This window comes from Anarhichas minor, unplaced genomic scaffold (assembly GCF_050575085.1).
Source record: "Anarhichas minor isolate MPS153535 unplaced genomic scaffold, ASM5057508v1 ptg000095l, whole genome shotgun sequence".
NCBI lineage: Eukaryota > Metazoa > Chordata > Actinopteri > Perciformes > Anarhichadidae > Anarhichas > Anarhichas minor.
Window position 1 is genome coordinate 1,328,450 of NW_027466541.1, and position 23,100 is coordinate 1,351,549.

General features: G+C 43.6%; 1 protein-coding gene across 1 annotated transcript; it reads right to left on the reverse strand.

Annotated features, from left to right (window-relative positions):
- Window positions 1-679: 679 nt before the first annotated feature.
- On the reverse strand, window positions 680-10,603 carry fibcd1a (fibrinogen C domain containing 1a). The gene is made up of 9 exons (XM_076082485.1): window positions 10,232-10,603; window positions 8,127-8,261; window positions 6,831-6,946; window positions 6,353-6,722; window positions 4,386-4,518; window positions 3,041-3,177; window positions 2,833-2,929; window positions 1,841-2,020; window positions 680-942 (listed from the first exon to the last, which is right to left on the reverse strand). Exons 1-9 carry the CDS (start codon window positions 10,601-10,603, stop codon window positions 680-682), a joined length of 1,803 nt encoding a protein of 600 aa, XP_075938600.1.
- Window positions 10,604-23,100: the final 12,497 nt, after the last annotated feature.

The following is a 23,100-nucleotide window of genomic DNA, read 5'->3' on the forward strand; positions in this document are numbered from 1 at the left end:
GATTATTGATCATCTTTAATGAATCATCAACATTCACATCAATCAATGTGAGCTCATAGATTATTTATCATCTTTAATGAATCATCAACATTCACATTAATCAATATGAGCTCATAGATTATTAATCATCTCAATGAATCATCAACATTCACATTAATCAATATGAGCTCATAGATTATTAATCATCTCAATGAATCATCAACATTCACTTCAATCAATGTGAAAAGTTATTGATCAGAACAAACACAAGATAAATTAAATAACTCATTTATTTAACTAATCGTCACATTTTATAAAACACACAAACAGAATGATGGGTTCAAAGTTTAGGGTCAGAGAAGGAGTCAGGTTTAAGGTTTTGAGGTCAGATATAAGGGTCAGAAGTCAGGTTTAAGGGTCACATATCAGGTTTAAGGGTCAGAGGTCAGGTTTAAGGGTCAGAAGTCAGGTTTAAGGGTCAGGTTTAAGGACCAGATGTCAGGTTTAAGGGTCACAGGTCAGGTTTAAGGGTCAGGGGTCAGGTGTAGGGGTCAGATTTAAGGGTCAGGGTCAGGTTTAAGGACCAGACGTCAGGTTTAAGGGTCAGGGGTCAGATGTAAGGGTCAGAAGTCAGGTTTAAGGGTCAGGGGTCAGGTTTAAAGGTCAGAGGTCAGGTTTAGTATCGGGTCAGGTTTAAGGGTCAGAGGTCAGGTTTAGTATTGGGCCGTATCTTCATCTCAGTGAACCTGAGCGAGTACTGCCAGCCCGTCCAGCTGGACCACTCTACACCGTCAGCGTAGGAGGCATGGCCTCCTCTCAGGTACTGCCCGTTGAGGTTGGAGGTGTGGCAGTTACGGTACCACCAGGCCCCCTGGTAGTAGGCTGCACAGTTGTTCTCTGACTGGTCCTGGTCCCGGTCTTTGGTGGTGAACTGCATCCCAGAATGCTTCAGGAGAGAGTCACCTGAAGGACAGAAGAACACCTGGTAGTCTCGTGTGGTGCTGTTTATTACTACATAGACCAGCATCAGTAGTCTTACCTGTGTCCCTGAGTACTGGTACACATATCAGTACTAGTGTTAATACCTGTAGTCCCTGAGTACTGGTCCATGTATCAGTACTAGTGTTCCTACCTGTGGTCCCTGAGTACTGGTCCACGTATCAGTACTAGTGTTAATACCTGTAGTCCCTGAGTACTGGTCCACGTATCAGTACTACTGTTCCTACCTGTGGTCCCTGAGTACTGGTCCACGTATCAGTACTAGTGTTCCTACCTGTGGTCCCTGAGTACTGGTCCACGTATCAGTACTAGTGTTCCTACCTGTGGTCCCTGAGTACTGGTCCACGTATCAGTACTAGTGTTCCTACCTGTGGTCCCTGACTACTGGTCCACGTATCAGTACTAGTGTTAATACCTGTAGTCCCTGAGTACTGGTCCACGTATCAGTACTAGTGTTCCTACCTGTGGTCCCTGAATACTGGTCCACGTATCAGTACTAGTGTTCCTACCTGTGGTCCCTGAGTACTGGTCCACGTATCAGTACAAGTGTTCCTACCTGTGGTCCCTGAGTACTGGTCCACGTATCAGTACAAGTGTTCCTACCTGTGGTCCCTGAGTACTGGTCCATGTATCAGTACTAGTGTTAATACCTATAGTCCCTGAGTACTGGTCCACGTATCAGTACTACTGTTCCTACCTGTGGTCCCTGAGTACTGGTCCACGTATCAGTACTAGTGTTCCTACCTGTGGTCCCTGAGTACTGGTCCACGTATCAGTACTAGTGTTAATACCTGTAGTCCCTGAGTACTGGTCCACGTATCAGTCATGTCTAGTGTTCCTAGACATAGACTAGTGTTCCTACCTGCGGTCCCTGAGTACTGGTCCACCTCCAGCGGGTACCCGTCCTCATCAGGGTTCACCGAGTCTCGACCAACGGAGAATTCACCGTAAAGAGCAAACGCTGTGGCGTTGTCGAAGTCAGACATGTCGATCCGTAATTCATACCCACCGGATCTGGTGAGGGAGTAGATCTTCTGGAGACCTGAGAGACAGACAGGGAACAGACAGGGAGACAGACAGAGAGACAGACAGGGGGACAGACAGGGGGACAGACAGAGAGACAGACAGGGGGACAGACAGAGAGACAGACAGGGAGACAGACAGGGAGACAGAAAGGGGGACAGACAGAGAGACAGACAGGGAGACAGACAGAGAGACAGACAGAGAGACAGACAGGGAGACAGACAGAGAGACAGACAGGGAGACAGACAGAGAGACAGACAGGGGGACAGACAGGGAGACAGACGGGGAGACAGACAGAGAGACAGACAGGGAGACAGACAGGGAGACAGACAGAGAGACAGACAGGGAGACAGGGAGAGAGACAGACAGAGAGACAGACAGGGGGACAGACAGGGAGACAGACAGGGAGACAGACAGGGGGACAGACAGAGAGGCAGACAGGGAGACAAACAGAGAGACAGACAGGGAGACAGACATGGGGACAGACAGGGAACAGACAGGGGACAGACAGGGAGACAGACAGAGAGACAGACAGGGAGACAGACAGGGGGACAGACAGGGAGACAGACAGGGAGACAGACAGAGAGACAGACAGGGAGACAGACATGGGGACAGACAGGGAGACAGACAGGGGGACAGACAGAGAGACAGACAGGGAGAGAGACAGACAGAGAGACAGACAGGGGGACAGACAGGGAGACAAACAGGGGGACATTATTGAACTTTGCCATAACAATGTGATTAATCGCAAAAAAATCATGCGATTAATCGCGATTAAAAATTGTAATCATTGCCCAGCTGTAATATATATGTGTATATGTGTGTGTGTACCTATCCAGTGTTCTCCTGTAGTCTTTCCAAACCCGTCTCTATAAGCCTTCCAGTCTCTGAAGAAGTTCACTGATCCGTCTTCTCTCCTCTGAATCAACTGAACACAAATACATTTAACATTTTATTTATCTGTGTCTGTGTCTGTGTGTCTGTGTGTGTGTGTGTGTGTGTGTGTGTGTGTGTGTGTGTGTGTGTGTGTGTTCCTCACCGTCCAGCCTCCTCCATCAGTCTTCATGTCACAATAAACTAAGAAGCCGTCGGGTTCGTGAGTCGGAAACACCGAATAAACTCCGTCCTGAGAAACACCGGAGGCCATGACATCAGAGCAGTCTCTGGGTCTGACAGCTGAGAGACAGACAGACAGACAGAGACAGACAGACAGAGAGAGAGAGAGAGAGAGAGAGACAGACAGACAGACAGACAGAGACAGACAGACAGACAGACAGACAGACAGATAGACAGAGAGACAGACAGACAGACAGACAGACAGAGAGACAGACAGACAGACAGACAGAGAGAGACAGACAGACATATTAAAGTGTAATATTGTGTATAAATATATATTAAATTGTATTAATGTGTAATAACATGTATTAATATGTATTAACATGTATTAATGTGTATTAACGTGTATTAACATATATTACATTACATTACAGTCATTCAGCAGACGCTTTTATCCAAAGCGACTTACAATAAGTGTATTCAACATATTCAAGAGAACTACGAGTCACCAGAAGTCATAAGTGCATCTCCTTTAAACAAGCATCTAAGAGCATAAACCAGAGCAGACGTACAGAAACAAACTAGTATGAATACAATAAGTGCAACAAACTAGTATGAATACAATAAGTGCTAAGTGGAAGGCTCAGGGTAGTACTTCTTGAAGAGGTGAGTATTCAGCCTAATGAAAGATGGGCAGCGACTCTGCTGTCCATACGTCAGTGGGGAGTTCATTCCACCACTGTGGGGCCAGGACAGAAAACAGCCGCGACCGGGTCGATCGGCCGTAGGGACCTCTGAGCGACGGGGCAACCGATCGCCCCGAGGCAGCAGAGCGAAGTGGTCGGGCGGGGGTGTAGGGCTTGACCGTGGCCGGGAGATAGGAAGGAGCTGTTCCTGTCACTGCCCTGTAGGCTAGCACCAGAGTCTTACACTGGATGCGAGCTCTTACAGGGAGCCAGTGTAGAGAATGGAGAAGGCAAGTTGTGTGCATCTAATCAGGATGCCTCCTGGCTGCCTCCCACTGGAGGTTTTCTGGGAGGAGACCCCGGGGAAGACCCAGAACACGCTGGAGGAATTATATCTCCCAGCTGGCCTGGGAACGCCTCGGGATCCCCAAAATGAGCTGGAATATGTTGCGGGGAGAGGGAGGGTTGAGTCAGCCTGCTTGGCCTGCTGCCACCGCGACCCGACCCCGGAAAAGTGGTAGAAAATGGATGGATGGATGGAACATGTAATAACGTGTAATAACGTGTATTAATTCATAATAACGTTTATTAACATTTATTAACGTTTATTAACGTGTATTAACCTGTAATAACGTGAGTTACCTCTGTGGGTGGAGTCCTTCTGCAGGTCACTGCTGAGTCTTCTCAGACTCTCTGTCTCCCTCTGGAGGCTCACCAGAGATTCACTGAAACCTGCAACCAGCTTCAACACACCTGAGTGACTGTCAGACAACACCTGTCCAGGTGAAAGAGGGAGACATATTATATCATTTCATTAAATTCATATATTGTGGGTTACTTGTATTTTAATTTAAATTAAATTGTAATTCTGTAAATTCTGTAAATGTGTTTTTAGTTGTTTATTTTATTTCGATTTTGTTTTCTAGTTTTGTCGTCATTTATTTTCTTCAACTTTCTGTCTTTAAACAGCCTTTAAATATATGTATGTATTAGTGGGCAAGTTAACGCGTTAATTTCGCGTTAACGCATTCATTAATTAACGCCGACAATTATTTTATCGCGCGTTAACGCATTTTTTTATTTATTATGATTGTTTTGTTTTTTTTAGTTTTTTTAATTGAAAGACAAGAGACAATACATATACATAACAACAAGAGGATGACAAGAACAGTGGGATAAAAGCCAGCAAACATCCTATAGTCAGTAATTTTAGTGCACCTATATGCTGAAATTCACGGTAAACGCATTTAAACGGCACAGATCGGGAGCGAGCGAAGGACTTTGAAAGTTAGCGGAAAGATTAATGTAGTAGGTTGGAAATGCTACGTGTTAGTTTTTTATTAAAACAGACCCCCCCCACACTTTCTTTGTTAATAATTGAACTATTCTAACACTCTTCAGACTTTATATCGAGGTAATACACGATCACGTCAGTAGATGGCGCTTTGGTGCTGCTGTGGATCCATTAGAGAGAACGTAGCTACAGGCTCCGCTCATGCGCAGCTCAGAATAAAACTAGCTCTGGCCTGAGCATGACGCTAACGTTGGTCCTCTCTCTGTATTAATCCACAGGTAGGCAAAATGTGTTTTCTGTCTGTAACTTGAGTTATGATCGAATGTAAATGCAGTTAAATGTTTTGTAATGTTGTAACATGATTGGAGATGTGTGATAAAGGTAGTTAGCTATATTTTGTAGCTAGTTGTTCTGACGAACGTTGTAATGCTACCTAGCTAGTTCTGTCCGTAAACTTCAGTGTTACACCGTAGCTGTTAAATGTTAGTAGAACTGGATGTGGAATATATTTGGATTCATTTGAATTTGTTCACACCGTGTTGTGTAAATTGTGAAATGTTATGATCTGCAAGGCAGCTCAGAATAAAACTAGCTCTGGCCTGAGCATGACGCTAACGTTGGTCCTCTCTCTGTATTAATCCACAGTTAGATCAGTTGGCTACACAGTGCTTCCTAGCCTGTGTAACCTTTGCTGCCGGTCCAGATTTCCCCTAGGTCTGGTGCCGGTAACATTAACGTGAGACAACATCCGGTTTCTTCAGACGAACATCCGGTTTTCAGAATAAGATGCCAACAAAGTATGAATTATATTCACATTAAGTATAAAACATGCTGCCTGCATCTCGTGAACCAAATGTTATTGCCCTTTTGTTCATATAGCAGTACTTTTAAAATAAAAGTGCGCAATACACTACTTTTGAATTCATTATTGAACTTTGCCATAACAATGCGATTAATCGCGATTAATCGCAAAAAATCCATGTGATTAATCGCGATTAAATATTTAATCGCGCCCAGCGCTAGTATGTATATATTGTATATTTGTATATATGTACATATGTATATTTGTATGTATGTGTGTATGTACATGGAATAGGGTAAAATATAAATCACCATTTGATTTCTTACATTCTTTTTGAATGATTTTTAAATGTGAAGATGAATCATTTTCTAAAGCTAACGTTTGATCTTCAGAAGCAAACAGTCAAAATAAACTAAACGTGTATTTAGTTGTATTTCTGTCTGAAAGTATCGATGTTATTTTAGGTTCTTCTGTATGTCGTTTTGTATGTATTTGTTATTATTACATAATTACCTGTATGATCCGGCTCTGCTCGCTCTGCAGTCCGTCCAGTCGCTGGTCCAGAACACCTTGACCTCTTTTCAGCGAATCAGATTCCAGCCTCAGATTGTGGGCGTGGCCTGATAACACCTTCAGCTCCTCAGCCAGCTTGTGGTCCAATCCCGTGTCCTGCCAGTCCTCTGCCTTGTGATTGGACAGCGCTCTGAGCAAAGACGTCTGCAGAGCCTCCCAGCGCAGGAAGCTCTCGCTGTAATCCGGACAGTTGGGGTCCAGGAAGATGCTGATTGGCTCTCCGTCTGTGACCCGGGAGACCGACACCAGGGCGCCAGACTCTTTGTGATTGGTCGAGATCACAGGTGAAGTGGGGGAGGAGACTCGGCCCCTGTTACCATGACAACAGATAGACAGGTAGGTCAGACAGACAGACAGAGAGATAGAGAGACAGGTAGGTCAGACACAGACAGACAGACACACAGACAGGTGTGTTTACCTGTTGATGAAGGGCAGAGGATACTGGATCAGATACAGGATGATGACTGTTGCTGTGACGACAACTGCTATGACGACCAGCGTGACGACACACCAGAACAGGAAGCTGCAGCATCTCTGAACACACACACACATATAAACACACACACACACACACACACACACACACACACACACACACACACACACACACACACACACACATATAAATACAAACAAACACACACACACACATATACATGTAAACACACACACACACACACATATAAACACACACACACACACACACATATACACGCACACACACACACACACACACATATAAACACAAACAAACACACACACACACACATACACATATAAACACACACGCACACACATATAAACACACACACACACGTATATAAACACACACACACACACATACACATATAAACACACACGCACACACATATAAACACACACACACACGCATATAAACACACACACACACATACACACACACACATACACACACACACATATATAAACGTCACCGGGAGGAGAGCAGACTTTAAGTTAGTACTTGAACACGGCCAGCCCCAGAACCCAGAACCTGGGGTTCTGACATCGGGGTTCTGATCTCGGAGTTCTGATCTCGGGGCTCTGATCTCGGGGGTCTGATCCCAGGAGACAGCCCTGACTCCCCCATTGGATCCTCCAACTGTTACAGAGGTGGGACCCCCCGCTGTGAGTCCTGGTTCTGGTTTGTTCTGGCTGGAGGACCAGATTTAAATATAAGTCGGCTTCTGGTTTGTGCGTCTCTGGATAAATGAACCAGCTGGTCTGGTTGGTGTTTCAGTAGACCTGATGAGGTCACGCTGGTCTTCCTGCTGGACTCAAAGTGATGAGCTCAGGTTTCACACATTGATCCTTTAAGACGAACATCAGGGAACTACAACATTAATCTGAACATGGTGGAAAAGTATGGGGGTTGTTGTGAAGGAGGTTGTGGTTTTGAGGGGGAGGTTATGGGGGTGTAGTGGGGTAACATGTCTCCTGCAGTGTAAATCTTGTCTCTGAGTTTAATCTGAAGATCCTCAGAAGATTTCAGTGAAGGCGACAGCTGCTGCAGATTAGAGACTCCAGATTAACAGGATTTAACTCACTGTAGATCTGTTACTGTCCTGTTTGTCTCTCTATCTCTCTGTCTGTCTTGTTACCTGAGGGGTGATGGTGGATGATAGGGGACTATGAGCTCATCGTGGGCGTGGTCTGATAGGCTAACTAACAGGCTAACGGCTAATGTAGCAGCCACCTTGTGTTTGTTTGGTTGTTTGCTGCCGAGTTCTGAGCTGCTGTTGTTCATGATGGTCCACCTGTCGTTGAGCATCATCCTGAAACACAAACACACCTCAGTGAGTCCACCTGCAGGAGTCTGAGGACACTGCTGCTGCAAAGACGCATGGGAGCTGTAGTTGTTAAAGGTTTTATCTTTGTTGTCTAATCATTCATTTAATCACTGTGAATATTCATCTCTAGTCCTGGATCTCTAAATCTGATCACTGAATGACTGATTTCACACAAAACCTGATGAAGGATCCTTAAAACCTCCTCAAGGAGACCCTATCATGCACCATTTTGTAGACCTTTAGAACCTCCGAGATTACACCAAAAACTCTGTAGATTTACAAGCTATTTATGCATCTCTGGAACCATTTAAACAACATAGAACCCTATCTGTGACATTTAGAACAGACCAATAAATACTTGTTGTTAAAGACTGGCCAGTAAAGACTTGTTATAAAACATGTGTCAGTAAAGACTTGTTAGTAAAGACTTGTTATAAAACGTGTCAGAAAAGACTTGTTAGTAAAGACTTGTTCTAAAACATGTGTCAGTAAAGACTTGTTGGTAAAGACTTGTTCTAAAACATGTCAGAAAAGACTTGTTAGTAAAGACTTGTTCTAAAACATGTCAGTAAAGACTTGTTAGTAAAGACTTGTTCTAAAACGTGTCAGAAAAGACTTGTTAGTAAAGACTTGTTATAAAACATGTCAGTAAAGACTTGTTATAAAACATGTGTCAGTAAAGACTTGTTAGTAAAGACTTGTTATAAAACATGTGTCAGTAAAGACTTGTTATTAAAGACTTGTTATAAAACATGTGTCAGAAAAGACTTGTTAGTAAAGACTTGTTCTAAAACATGTCAGTAAAGACTTGTTAGTAAAGACTTGTTCTAAAACATGTGTCAGTAAAGACTTGTTAGTAAAGACTTGTTCTAAAACATGTGTCAGTAAAGACTTGTTAAAGACTTGTTGAAGCTGACCTGAGTCTCTGAGCCTCTGTTTCTGTCAGATTCAATTGAATTTGACTGATTCCTCAAAGGGTCAGCGTCACAGCCTCACAGTTTAACCTGATCACTTATCTTTTGTCACAATAATATAAATAGTTTTCTGTCTGATGATATTTTTAAATTGTATTTATGTTTCAAACATAAGATGTGAGAACACAGATCATAGATTATAGATCACTTTAATGCTTCACATGTCGGTTATCTGATAAAAACAATTATATTAATAGATACTGTAAAATATATAAATAATATCAGATCCTTATAATTAGTAACAATCTGTTCAATTCATGTTTCATTGATATATTTACAAGTTATCTGTTGAAAATCTGAAATACTTTAAATTAATTAAAAAACTGAGTAAAGTTCATTTTTGACTTCATACGATTTCAACATAAGGTCCCTTTAATGGCTGTTCTGGAGCTTTCAATCACTTCAGGACATTATTTGATCATTCTGCTCTTTAAATCCAACATGAAGGACATTTCTATTATTAATACTTAACACTAAGTAATACTTATTCCTATAAGTATTACTGAAAGGTTTCTATGAATAAAATGAATTTAGTAATAAATATATGATCACTTATTGATCACTGATATAAATAATCAATAATGTTACCTCACTGTCTCCAGAGTCCAGAAGACGATAATGTAAAGACACTTTATATATTCCTTTAAAGACTGTCACGGCAACACCAACCATCTGCTGTGCAGCCGGGCGAGAGACACCGACTTATCCTAAGAGAGAGAGAGAGAGAGAGAGAGAGAGAGAGAGAGAGAGAGAGAGAGAGAGAGAGAGAGAGAGAGAGAGAGAGAGAGAGAGAGAGAGAGAGAGAGAGAGAGAGAGAGAGAGAGAGAGATTTTTTGATTTTTTAGAAACCTTTATTTTCTTAAAACATGAAAAAACATTGCCAAGGCAATAAATTCGACCCAAATCAACAAAACAAAACAAAAAAACAATCAAAACAGATTCTCTTCATCATATTTTCAAGGAGCATTGAATATTAGTCCATGTTGTTCATGTTCAGGCTCTTTAGACTCTGTTTCACTGAATGATGGTCCTGAGACATTCAGCTCTGCAATAAATCCTAGATCTGGAAATAGATCTGTAGAATCAGAAGCTTCCTCTCCTCTGTCGTCCTCCTTCAGCATCTCGACCTCGTCCTCCGTCAGTCTCTCCGCCAACCTACTCAGGATCCTCCTGCTCTGCCGGATGGACTTCAGCCAGAGTAGAGAGGCCACTGCAGGTGCGTCTCTCAGTCCAGGAACATCTACCTCCACCAGTGTCCTCAGGGTGGTGGTCCCAGAGGAGCACAGCATGCTGCTCAGACCTGGAGTCGTGCCACCCTGGATGTCCATCTTGGCTCCGTTCACCAGCGGTTCCTGAAGCAGCCAGTGTGAGCACATGGGCTCCGGTCTCTTATTCTCCATTAGCTCCATCTTTGTTCAGCTCTTTCTTTAATATCTGAACTATTTTTTTCAGTCTGAAGCCTTCTTGCTCTGTGAGACCTCCTCTGTCTTTACTCCTCATGTGTGCTCTGACAGAGTTTAAGAGCTTCTCTTTGTCAGAGATGTAGTCCTCCACTTTAGCTCCTCTTACATTTTTACTCTTCATCAGATAATCTTATATCTCCTCCACACTGTAGCCTTCAGAGCTCCTACAGCTGCCAGCCCTGTATTCAGAGGGCTCACTGTCAGCAGCAGCGTCCTCCTCCTGACTGGACTCAGAGTCCTTCTCCAGACTGGTCTCACACTCAGCTGCTCCTATACTTCCTGTCGTTGCCACTTTACAAAATTATAATTTTCAAATCCCAATTAAAATCTGGCTTAAAATCTTTAACAGTGTCATCCAGCCCATTGTGCTGTATGGTAGTGAAGTATGGGGTCCACTCAGTCATCACAGTTATACCCGCTGGGACAAACATCCAACAGAGTCTCTACACGCAGAATTCTGCAGACACATTTTACACAGAAACACACCAACAAATGCATGTAGAGCAGAACTAGGCCGATACCCACTGATCACTAACATTCAAAAGAGAGCACTCACATTCTTCAATCACCTTAAATCCAGCCCCCCAGACACCCTCCACTCCAAAGCCCTCCAAAGCCAAGAGCTGAGCCCAGAGAAGAGTCCCCTATGTCAGCTGGTGCTGAGACTAACTGCCTCCTCTCAGACACACGGGGGCCAGTCTCTCAACAACACTGCTCTCCAAACACCAACCAGAGTAAAACACATCATAATGAGATGTAAAGAAGCCGATCTGGAGCACTGGAGAGAGGAAACTGGGGGCCAAAGCAGACTGGAATGTTATCTGGCCCTAGAAAGAGACTATGAATTGGCAGAGTATCTCTCTACTGTCAGAGATATAAAGCAGAGACAGAACCTCACCAAGTACAGGCACAGTGACCACAAACTGGAGATTGAAACAGGACGACACAAAAAGTCATGGCAACCAAGAGAGAACAGAACATGTGGTCGCTGTGTGACCGGTGAGGTTGAGACGGAGATGCACGTCCTCCTAAAATGCGAAACATTCCATAAAATTAGGAACATCTACCTAAACAAATTTGACTCTGTGATTTCAGATTTTAAAAAATCTAGTGATATCTCAAAATGAAAACTCCTCCTAGGAGAAGGAGATAGGGCAGACCTTGCTGCCCAGTGCATATTGGCTACAACCTGAGGGATAGTAGGTGACGCTTTGGCGATGCCGTTTCTGGGCGTTCATGCCAATGGAGCAGATTTGAGTTTGGGTTGAATTGGGAGAGAGACGGAGAGGGAGAGAGATCTATCTATCTATCCATGGATCTCTCTCTCTCACTTCGCTCCTCCCTTTGCTTCGGTGTCGGAGAGCTGCGGTGGCCTACAGGTAACGTGGGAGCAATGGGGGCTCTGTCTCACACCACTTTTGAGATGTTGAATTAATATTATTGTTATATTGATATTGTTGTGTGCTGATGTTATTGTATGTTTAATCTTCTGATGCTTTGGCAATACTGTTTTTTAAACTTTCATGCCAATAAAGCAAAATTTTAATTGAATTGAATTGAATTGAGAGAGAGAGAGAGAGAGAGAGAGAGAGATTTTTGGAAAACCTTTATTTTCTTTGAACATGTTTCTTTATCATTTAAGACGGTTAAACAAATAAAGTTGTCTTTAGACTGTGAGATCTGACTCTCACTTAGCACCATCTTTGTTCAGTTCTTTGTCCACTTTGTGAACTATCTTCTTCAGTCTGAAGCCTTCCTGCTTCGTGAGACCTCCTCTGTCCTTGCTTCTCATGTGAGCTCTGGCAGAGCTGGAGAGCTTCTCTTTGTCAGAGAGGTAGTCCTCCACTTTGGCTCCTCTCACATTCTTACTCCTCTTCAGAAACTCCTTGATCTTCTCCACGCTGTAGTCTCCAGAGCTCCTACAGCTGCCAGCACCGTGTTTAGAGGGCTCACTGTCAGCAGCAGCGCCCTCCTCCTGACTGGACTCAGAGTCCTCCTCGCAACTGGACTCAGAGTCTTCCTCCAGACTGGACTCACACTCTGCCGCTCCTCCACTTTCTTTCGTTGCCACTTTCTTCGCCTGCGAGCTTCCGCTGTCTCCTCTCTGTTTCCTCTCTGTTTCCTCTTCAGCTGAGGGGCTTTGAGCTGCTCCTCATCTGCTTCCATGTCCACCTCCCTACCCGTCTCCACCTGTCCTCCAGTACTCTCCCTCACCTTCTGAACCTCACTTGCCCCGTCCTTCCTCACCTCTTGTCCCCCACTTGTCCTCTCTTCTCTCACCTCCTGTACCCCACTTGTTTCCTCCCCCCTCACCTCCTGGGCCCCACCCGTCTCCTCCACCCTCAACTCCTGGGTCACACTTGTTTCTTCCACCCTCACCTCCCGGGCCCCACCTGTCTCCTCCACCCTCACCTCCTGGGCCCCACCTGTCTCCTCCACCCTCACCTCCTGAGCCGCACCTGTCTCCTCCACCCTCACGTCCTGGGCCCCACCCGTCTCCTCCACCCTCACCTCCTGGGCCACACTTGTCTCCTCCACCCTCGTCTCCTGTGCCCCACTTGTCCCCTCCTGTCCCTCCTGCTTGTCCCCTCTGCCCTCCTCGGTACCTTTCTGGTTCTGGTCTTTATTTGAACTGTTTTTCTCAGGACAAGCTCTACTCAGATGTCCTTCTTTACCACAACTGAAACATTTAAAGTTATCAGTCTTTGCAAAGATGACATAGTCAAAGTCCTCTACTGTGAGTTTGAACACGAGGTTGACCTCCCTGCTCCTGTTGTTTGGGATCATGAGTACATTTAAAGACACGCCTACTTTATGATGTTTTACAACAACCCTTTAAAGACACGCCCACTTTAAGATGTTTACCAAAACAACCCTTTTAAAGACACGCCCACTTTATGATGTTTACCAAAAACAACCCTTTTAAAGACACGCCCACTTTATGATGTTTACCAAAAACAACCCTTTTAAAGACACGCCCACTTTATGATGTTAAACAGCAAAACTAAAACACATTAAAACAACCACCATTCCCATTCCTGTCGTTCATTCTTTTGAACATCTTGCCTTCAAACTCTCTGGTCCCATGCCCTCCTGTGGTAACTGCTGTTATGTACCGTCCTCCCAAGCCAAACCCCTCCTTTCTCTCTGACTTTTCTGATTTTCTGACCCAGCTATGTGGGTACAATAGCACACTCTCCTCCTGTTTTGATCAGCTGGCTCCCATTAAAACCAAAACTGTCTCATTCACACACTCAGCTCCCTGGTACACTCCCGAACTCCACCATATGAAATCCCGTAAGCGCTAGCTTGAAAGACTCTGCAAGAAAACCGGTTTAACAGTCCATCTCCAAGCCCACTCTGACTACCTTCAACAACACAAAGACGCTCTCATCTCAGCCCGGTCCACCTACTACTCACACCTCATACAGTCTGGCTCCTCTAACCCAAAGGCTCTCTTCTCCACAATGAACAAGCTTCTCAAACCCAGGGACAACACCTCCACATCCTTCACAGTCAACAAATGCAATTGCTTCAGCACAGGACATGTAGCAGCCAGGGATCGAACCGCCGACCTTGCGGACAACCTTCTCTACCCATTGAGCCACGGCCACCCTTAAACTGGCTGCTGTCACCCCCATTCTCAAAAAACCTGGACTTGACCCTGACACCATAAGCAATTTCCTGCCCATCTCCAATCTTCCCTTTCTGTCAAAAATACTGGAACGCGTTGTCGCCACACAACTCAAAGCCCACCTCATCTCCAACGATATGTTTGAACCATTTCAATCCGATTTCCGCTTACAGCACAGCACTGAAACTGTACCATCCCGTTAGCTTCCTCATGTCTCTGTGTGTGTGTTCCTGTGTCTCTGTGTCTGTCTGTGTGTGTGTGTGTGTGTTTTCCCTGATTACACTCATCCCACTCACCTGCCCAGTCCACCCAGCTGCCTTCAATCTCCTCATCACCCCACACATATATACTCCCCTGCTTTCCCTGTTCTGGTTGTCAGATCGTCCTTGTTCGTGCCCCTGTCTGTGCCAGTCTTGTGTTTCCCTCGTGCGTGCTCCTGGTTTGTTTCTATGCCTTTTTGTATTGTGTTATTTTGGATATTTTTGCCTGCTCCGTTGGAGTCGCTTTAAGTTTGTTTTTGACCTTTTTTCCAGTAAAGATCCTGAAGTTTAAACTTCACATCGTCTCCAGTGTCTGTCTGCGCTTGAGTCTCGGACCTGCCCCTCGGACGTGACAAACAGCCCTCCTCAAAGTCACCAACGACCTCCTCCTCTCCTCAGACGCTGGTCACCTCAACATTCTCATTCTCCCCGACCTCACGACAACATCAACCACAATATCCTTCTCTCCCTCCTCGAATCCTCCCTCAAAATTACATTAGTCATTTAGCAGACGCTTTTATCCAAAGCGACTTACATTTCTATCACATTTCTACACCGTAGGCTCAGCTACGGGAGCAGTTTTGGGGTTAAGTGTCTTGCTCAACGACACATTGACATGCGACTAGCAGAGCCGGGGATCGAACTGCCGATCCTCTGATTGAAGGACGGCCCTGCTATCCACTTAGCCACAGTCGCGCATATGTAAATCATATCTTACAAACAGACCTCTTCTGTTCATCCTCTACTTGCTCCCTCTTGGTAACATCATCCGTCAACATGGTCTCCACTTCCACTGCTACGCCGATGATGTCCAGCTCTACATCTCCACAAAGGCCATTACCACTGCTACTCACTCCACTCTCACCAGCTGCCTCACTGACATTACATCATGGATGCAAACCAACTTCCTCAAACTTAACTGTGATAAATGTGACATGATCATCATTGGTCCCACATTCAATTTCAATTCAAAATCACAAATTACAAATTTGCCTCAGAGGGCTTTACAATCTGTACACATTTGACATCCTCTGTCCCGGAACCCTCACATCAGAACAGGAAAAGCAGGAGAGCAACAGAGGAGGGATCCCTCTCCCAGGATGGACAGAAGTGCAATAGATGTCATGTGTAGAACAGGATAACAGAATTACAACACATTCAATGTAATTACAACACATTCAATGAATGACAGAACCACGGCAGGAGGCAAGACCTGGTCCAGGTATAACCCGGATCCACAGGAACCTGTGAGGCGAGAAAGCACAGAGACTCTGGTGAAGAAGCAGGTCAATAATGTGCATTAATGGTATCGGTAATATGAAATAGTAATGTGAGTAATAATAAAAGTGATATTAGCAGTTGGAGTCAGCAGGGCCATGGTAGGAGGAAGGACCAGGGTCCAGATGAAACCATGCTCCATGGAAACCTGTGAGGAGAGAAAGCACAAGGACTCCGGTGAAGAAACAAGTCAGTAATGTGCGTTAATGGTATCGGTAATAGGGTTAATAATGAAGATAGTAGTAGGTGTCAGCAGGGCCATGGTAGGAGGAAGGACCAGTGTCCGATTTGCAGAAATCCAAAGTGGGATGAATCCCGTCCCTCCTAAGCAGACCAGGTTGTCCCCAGAAAGTCTCCCAGTTGTCTACGAAGCCCACATTGTTTGCTGGAACGATGCCATGCGGCTAAACATTTCATCATTGGTCAGATTCGGGAGGGGGTCCGACATGGCTTTGGCGTATGTACACACAGATTCCACATTAACTTCAGTGATCTCAGAGAGCCGTAGTCGGGTGTCATTACCGCCGACGTGAATAACAATCTTACTGTATTTACGGTTATCTTTAGCCAGTACTTTCAGATAGGACTCAATGTTGCCTGCTCTGGCCCTGGGTATACATGTAACTGTAGCCTCTGGTTTCGCTAGCTTCACGTTTCTCAGAATAGAGCTGCCTATGACCAGAGTTGGTCTCTCAGCTGAGAAACCAACTCTGTCGGGTGGGGAAGACCCATTTGAAACGCGAAGTGGCTGCTTGCGAGCCGAGTGCTTCGCTTAAGACTCAAGCCTCCCGCGAGCAGCCACCCGGCCCCCTGGCTGCTCGGGGGCTGCAGGGAGACGGCTAGCAGGAGCCACGCCTGTTTGGTCCGCACCGGCTACGCCCGCAGTCACTAGCGTCTTAGCTTCCATGGTGCGGAGCCGTACTTCTATCTCACTAAGCCTCGCCTCTAACCGTTGAGTTACCTCCACCGTAGTATTAGTTATTTTACTGTAACATAGTATTTTGTCAGTGTAGTATTAGTTATTTTACTGTAACATAGTATTTTGTTGGTGTAGTATTAGTTATTTTACTGTAACATAGTATTTTGTCAGTGTAGTATTAGTTATTTTACTGTAACATAGTATTTTGTCAGTGTAGTATTAGTTATTTGACTGTAACATAGTATTTTGTTGGTGTAGTATTAGTTATTTTACTGTAACATAGTATTTTGTCAGTGTAGTATTAGTTATTTTACTGTAACATAGTATTTTGTCGGTGTAGTATTAGTTATTTGACAGTAACATAGTATTTTGTCGGTGTAGTATTAGTTATTTGACTGTAACATAGTATTTTGTCGGTGTAGTAATAGTTATTTTACTGTAACATAGTATTTTGTCGGTGTAGTATTAGTTATTTGACTGTAACATAGTATTTTGTCGGTGTAGTAGTAGTTATTTTACTGTAACATAGTATTTTGTCAGTGTAGTAGTAGTTATTTTACTGTAACATAGTATTTTGTCGGTGTAGTAGTAATTTTACTGTAACATAGTATTTTGTCGGTGTAGTAGTAGTTATTTTACTGTAACATAGTATTTTGTCGGTATAGTATTAGTTATTTGACTGTAACATAGTATTTTGTCGGTGTAGTAGTAGTTATTTGACTGTAACATAGTATTTTGTCGGTGTAGTAGTAGTTATTTTACTGTAACATAGTATTTTGTCGGTGTAGTATTAGTTACTTTACTGTAACATAGTATTTTGTCGGTGTAGTATTAGTTATTTGACTGTAACATAGTATTTTGTCGGTGTAGTATTAGTTATTTGACTGTAACATAGTATTTTGTCGGTGTAGTATTAGTTATTTGACTGTAACATAGTACTTTGTCGGTGTAGGAGTAGTTATTTTACTGTAACATAGTATTTTGTCAGTGTAGTATTAGTACTCCAGGTCCAGCATTGGTTCCCTCAGTCTGAAGACCTGCAGCTCAGGTTACCGGTCTCTCTGTGGTGGTCCTGGTCTGGTCCTGGTCTGGACTGGTCTCCAGACCCCCAGGACCCTGAACAGGATTAGTGGTTAAAGACAAAGGACAGATGCTTTTAGTACTTTTACTGCATTGATCTGAATATGTGATCAATAATCAGAGGAATAAACAACAACAACAACAACATGAAGACGAGAGGAGAACAGGAAGTGAGAGGGAAACCTTCAGGTCATTGAGTGGAGTTTGGTTTGTTGCCAACAGGCTGCCCCTCCCTTCCCCTCTGTTAATGACAAACACATGTGGACCCCCCCCCCTCACAGGAAGTCTAACAAACAGAATGTTTTATGAAACAGAGGACTGGTTTTCACAGTAAAAGCCTGGTTCTGGATCAGTTGTTATTGATCTGAAATGATTCATTGGTTGTTGTTATTGATGCTCCAGCTGACTCCATCATTTCTGCTGTAAATATATTTATAATAACATAAAACATTATGTTCCATTTAAAAGCTCTTCTGGATATTTTATTGTTTCACATGATTTTATTCTGCTGAAGAAGATCATGCTGTAAGATCGAGAGCTCCAGAAGAAATGTGAACCTGATGGTGGCACAGTTTTATATATATATATACATATATATATACATATATATATATATATATATATATATGTATATATATACACATATATATATATATATATATATATATATATATATATATATGTATATATATATATATGTATATATATATATATGTATATATATATATATATATATATATGTTTATTAGTGCTGGGCAAGTTAACGCGTTATTATCGCGTTAACGCATTAATTAATTAACGCTGACAATTATTTTATAGCTCATTAACGCATTTTTTAATTTTGAAAGTCCGTTGCTCACTGGCAGCGGTGGAGGAATGGAGACTACTGGACATCGCTGCAATAAACTCAGCAGACACTTACATGTTAGTGCACCTATATGCTGAAATTCACAGTAAACGCATTTAAACGGCACAGATCGGGAGCGAGCGAAGGACCTTGTTAGCAGAAAGATTACCGTGAGACAACATCCGGTTTCTTCAGACGAACATCCGGTTTTCAGAATAAGATGCCAACAAAGTATGAATTATATTCACATTAAGTATAAAACATGCTACCTGCATCTCGTGAGTTAAAGGGAAAATACACCTAAATTGTGGGTAAAGTGTCTTTATTCTTTGATCGCTGGGTCACCATTATCACCTCTGAGTTACAGCATCATAGTGATGAAGAGTAGAGGGTCCGTGTACGTTTTAGTCATCTGTTTTACCCTTAATTCGGAAAAAACAAAATACGGAAATACCATGGTATTCTCGTTTTTCGTTTCAAACCAAAAACGGAAAAACCAAAGTCAAATAACGAGCCGGGTCCGTGTACGTTTTAGTCATCTGTTTTACCGTTAATTCGGAAAAACCAAAATACGGAAATACCATGGTATTCTCGTTTTTCGTTTCAAACCAAGAACGGGAAAACGGAAATGGGCGGTCGTATTTCCGTTTTTGGTTCTGAATTCAAAAACGGAAAAACCAAGAACCAAAGTCAAATAAGGTCCGTGTACGTTTTAGTCATCTGTTTTACCGTTTAGACGAAAATACGGAAATACCATGGTATTCTCGTTTTTCGTTTCAAACCAAAAATGGAAAAACCAAAGTCAAATAACGAGCCGTATTTCGGTCCGTGTACGTTTTAGTCATCTGTTTTACCGTTAATTCGGAAAAACCAAAATACGGAAATACCATGGTATTCTCATTTTTCGTTTCAAACCAAGAACGGAAAAACGGAAATGGGCGGTCGTATTTCCGTTTTTGGTTCTGAATTCAAAAACGGAAAAACCAAGAACCAAAGTCAAATAAGGTCCGTGTACGTTTTAGTCATCTGTTTTACCGTTCAGTCGAAAATACGGAAATACCATGGTATTCTCGTTTTTCGTTTCAAACCAAAAACGGAAAAACCAAAGTCAAATAACGAGCCGTATTTCGTTTTTGCAAATCCTTTTTTTGTTTTTTCCTTTAAAACGAGACGCAGAGCACAACAGGTAACCCGGAAAGAAGAATATTTCAAAATAAAAGTGAAGGCGATATAATGACCGTATGCAAGAAAGGAATACATTAATTTGATTTAGTCATATTTACCTGTGCCTTTAGGTTATTGATACAGATGTATTTAATGCTGATTATTTCATCTGATATTTGATGTTTATGGTTAATTTGCATTAGTTGTATACATCATGTATTTACATGTTATATTTGTGTCATTTAAGAACTCAACATAGCAGCAAGACACACCAAGAAGCAAAGTAACAGAGTAACCAAAAATATTAAGTATTAAAAAATGCACAATATATACAATGAAATAGAATAGTGTTAAATGAACTAACTAGGTGAATAACAGTAGTGCAAAAATCAACCCCAGCAAACAACAGTGAAGCAGTGTGTAGTTATGTGGAGGATGATTTGGCCAGAGGTGATTTATTGTAAAGTGTTATTGCAGAGGGCAGGAATGTTTTCCTGTATCGGTCCTTGTGACAGCGGAGCTGGATCAGTCTGTTGGAGAAAGTGCTCCGCTGTCCCTGCAGTAGGTGGTGGAGAGGGTGGTCCGCGTTATCCAATATGGATAATAGTTTCTTCAGTGTCCTCCTCTCCACCACCTCTTCCAGAGTGTCCAGTTTGCAGCCAATGATGGAACCGGCCTTCTTAACAAGTTTGTTAAGTCTGTTGGTGTCTCCGGCTCCAATGCTGCTCCCCCAGCAGACTACAGAGAAGTACAGTGCACTGGCCACAACAGACCGGTAGAACATCTCCAACATCTTGCTGCACACGTTGAAGGATCGAAGTTTCCTCAAGAAAAAGAGTCGACTCATCCCCTTCTTGTACACAGCGTTGATGTTGGTCTGCCAGTTCAGTCGACACCCAGGTACTTGTACTCCTCCACCATGTCCACGTCCTCTCCCAGAACTCTCAGCGGTTGTGGAGCCGTCGTCTTCCTCCTGAAGTCGACCACCATCTCTCTGGTCTTGGCCACGTTCAGATGCAGGTGATTTCTACCGGCCCACTCCACAAAGTCATCCACTACTGCCCTGTACTCCTCCTCCCGTCCGTCCCCTATACACCCGACCTCTGCAGAGTCATCAGAGAACTTCTGCAGATGGCATGACCCCGAGTTGTACTGGAAGTCAGTGGTGTACAAGGTGAACAGGAAGGGAGACAGAACAGTTCCCTGTGAGGCTCCAGTATCACTGACCACCCCATCAGACAGCACACTGCCCAGTCGGACAAACTGTGGTCTGCCCGTGAGGTAGTCAGTGATCCAGGAGACGGTGGACGCGTTAACCCCCACCACCCGCAGCTTCTCACTCAGCAGCACTGGTTGGATGGTGTTGAATGCACTGGAGAAATCAAAGAAAGTGATTCTCACAGAGCCACCGGATCCATCCAGGTGTGACTGAGCTCGTTGCAGCAGGTAGATGATGGCGTCGTCCACTCCCACATGAGGCTGGTATGCAAATTGCAGAGGGTCCAGTGAGGATTTCACCTGCGGTCGGAGGTGGGCCAAGACCAGCCTCTCCAGCACCTTCATCACATGAGATGTGAGGGCAACTGGTCGGTAGTCATTGAGGCCAGGTGGTGTCGTCTTCTTTGGTACAGGAACCAGGCACGACGTCTTCCACAGCACCAGGACTTCCTCCTGCTTCAGGCTCAGGTTGAAGAGATGTTGCAGGACAACAGACAGCTGGCTGGCGCAGGTCTTCAGGACCCTGGGGCTGATGCCATCAGGTCCAGCAGCCTTGCCTTGGTGGAGTCTCTCCAGCTGTCTCCTAACCTGGCCAGTCGTCACAGAGAGGGGAGGGGGGTCATAGTGTCGGTGGTGGCAGAGCCCTTTGAAGTGGAGGGCTCTGAGTCCATGCAGCTCACCAGGGGGGACAGAGGGGGAGGTGGGGGTGTTTGGGAGGTGTGGTGTGTGGAGGACATAGATGAGGGCTCTGAGCTAAACCTATTGAAGAAAGAGTTTAGCTTGTTTGCCCTCTCCAGGGAGCCCCCTGGTTGTCTGCCTCCAACCTTGAAGCCGGTAATCTACTTCATCCCCGTCCACACCTCCTTCCCGTTGTTCTGCTGGAGTTTGGCCTCCAGCTTCCTCCTGTAGGAGTCCTTGCACTCTCTGATCATCAACTTCAGGTCGCGCTGCTCTCCTGAGCTCGTCCCTGTCCCCAGACCTGAAAGCTGCTTTCTTCTTGTTAAGAAGAGCTTTCAGGTTGGACCCATATGTGGGTTAAATGCTGTAGTCCAAATAAAATGACTTCAGTTTTAATGCCATTGAGTTACAGAAAGTTTGACTCTAGAATGTTTTCATTTGTGTTCCCTAATCTCAGAAGACAAGAGCAAAAACCAGATGAATTGGTTCTCTTTTCTTCTTTGCTGCCATGTTACCGGTCTCGTGACCCCTCAGATTGATCTCTGGAGCTGTAGGCGGATGCAGACCGTCAGGATGAATTGAGTTGGGAACCAATGCAACAGACTACCAGCTCTTTAGCATGTTGGACACACCAGCATGACACTGTCTCGTAAAATTAAGTTCCCATTCAATAACACTGGTCTGCAGAAGACTGCTGTGGGAGGAGGGCTGTTGAAAACTGCGACCGCGATATGAGAGAAAAACATGTCCCTCGAAATGTAATTGAAATTGCAGTTTAATGATATTGGAATGTAATTTTGTAGGAAAAAGGAATGTTTCTAGTGAGATACAATATTAGTTTCCTCTTTCGTTGTAAATTGGATTAATTTGCTCTATCATCACGAAGGTCAAAGGTCACATTTTGCCTGAGTACACTGTGTTGGCCTTCATAGTGGTTTAAATGATCAGATCCCCTTCCAGGTAGCAGGTGCTTGTGATTCTATACAGGCAGTATGACCCGTCTCCTTTAAATAAAAAGTTTGGAATTTTATGTGGTACTTATTTCGCTTTCAAGTCAATAAAGTAGTAAAGGAAAAACTAAGTTTGCTTGTGTAATGCATGCACAGAAAACACATTGTGATAAGTGTAACCACAAATATTAACAATATCTGATGTAATTGATCTTGTTTTGAACAATAAGATTCAACAATAATAAAAAGTTCAAAAACATTTATTGAATTTCAATATATATATATATATATATATATATATATATATATATATATATATATATATATATATATATATATATATATATATATATATATATTACATTGCAAATAATTGTACTATTTGCAAATATATAAAATATACTAAGATTGTACG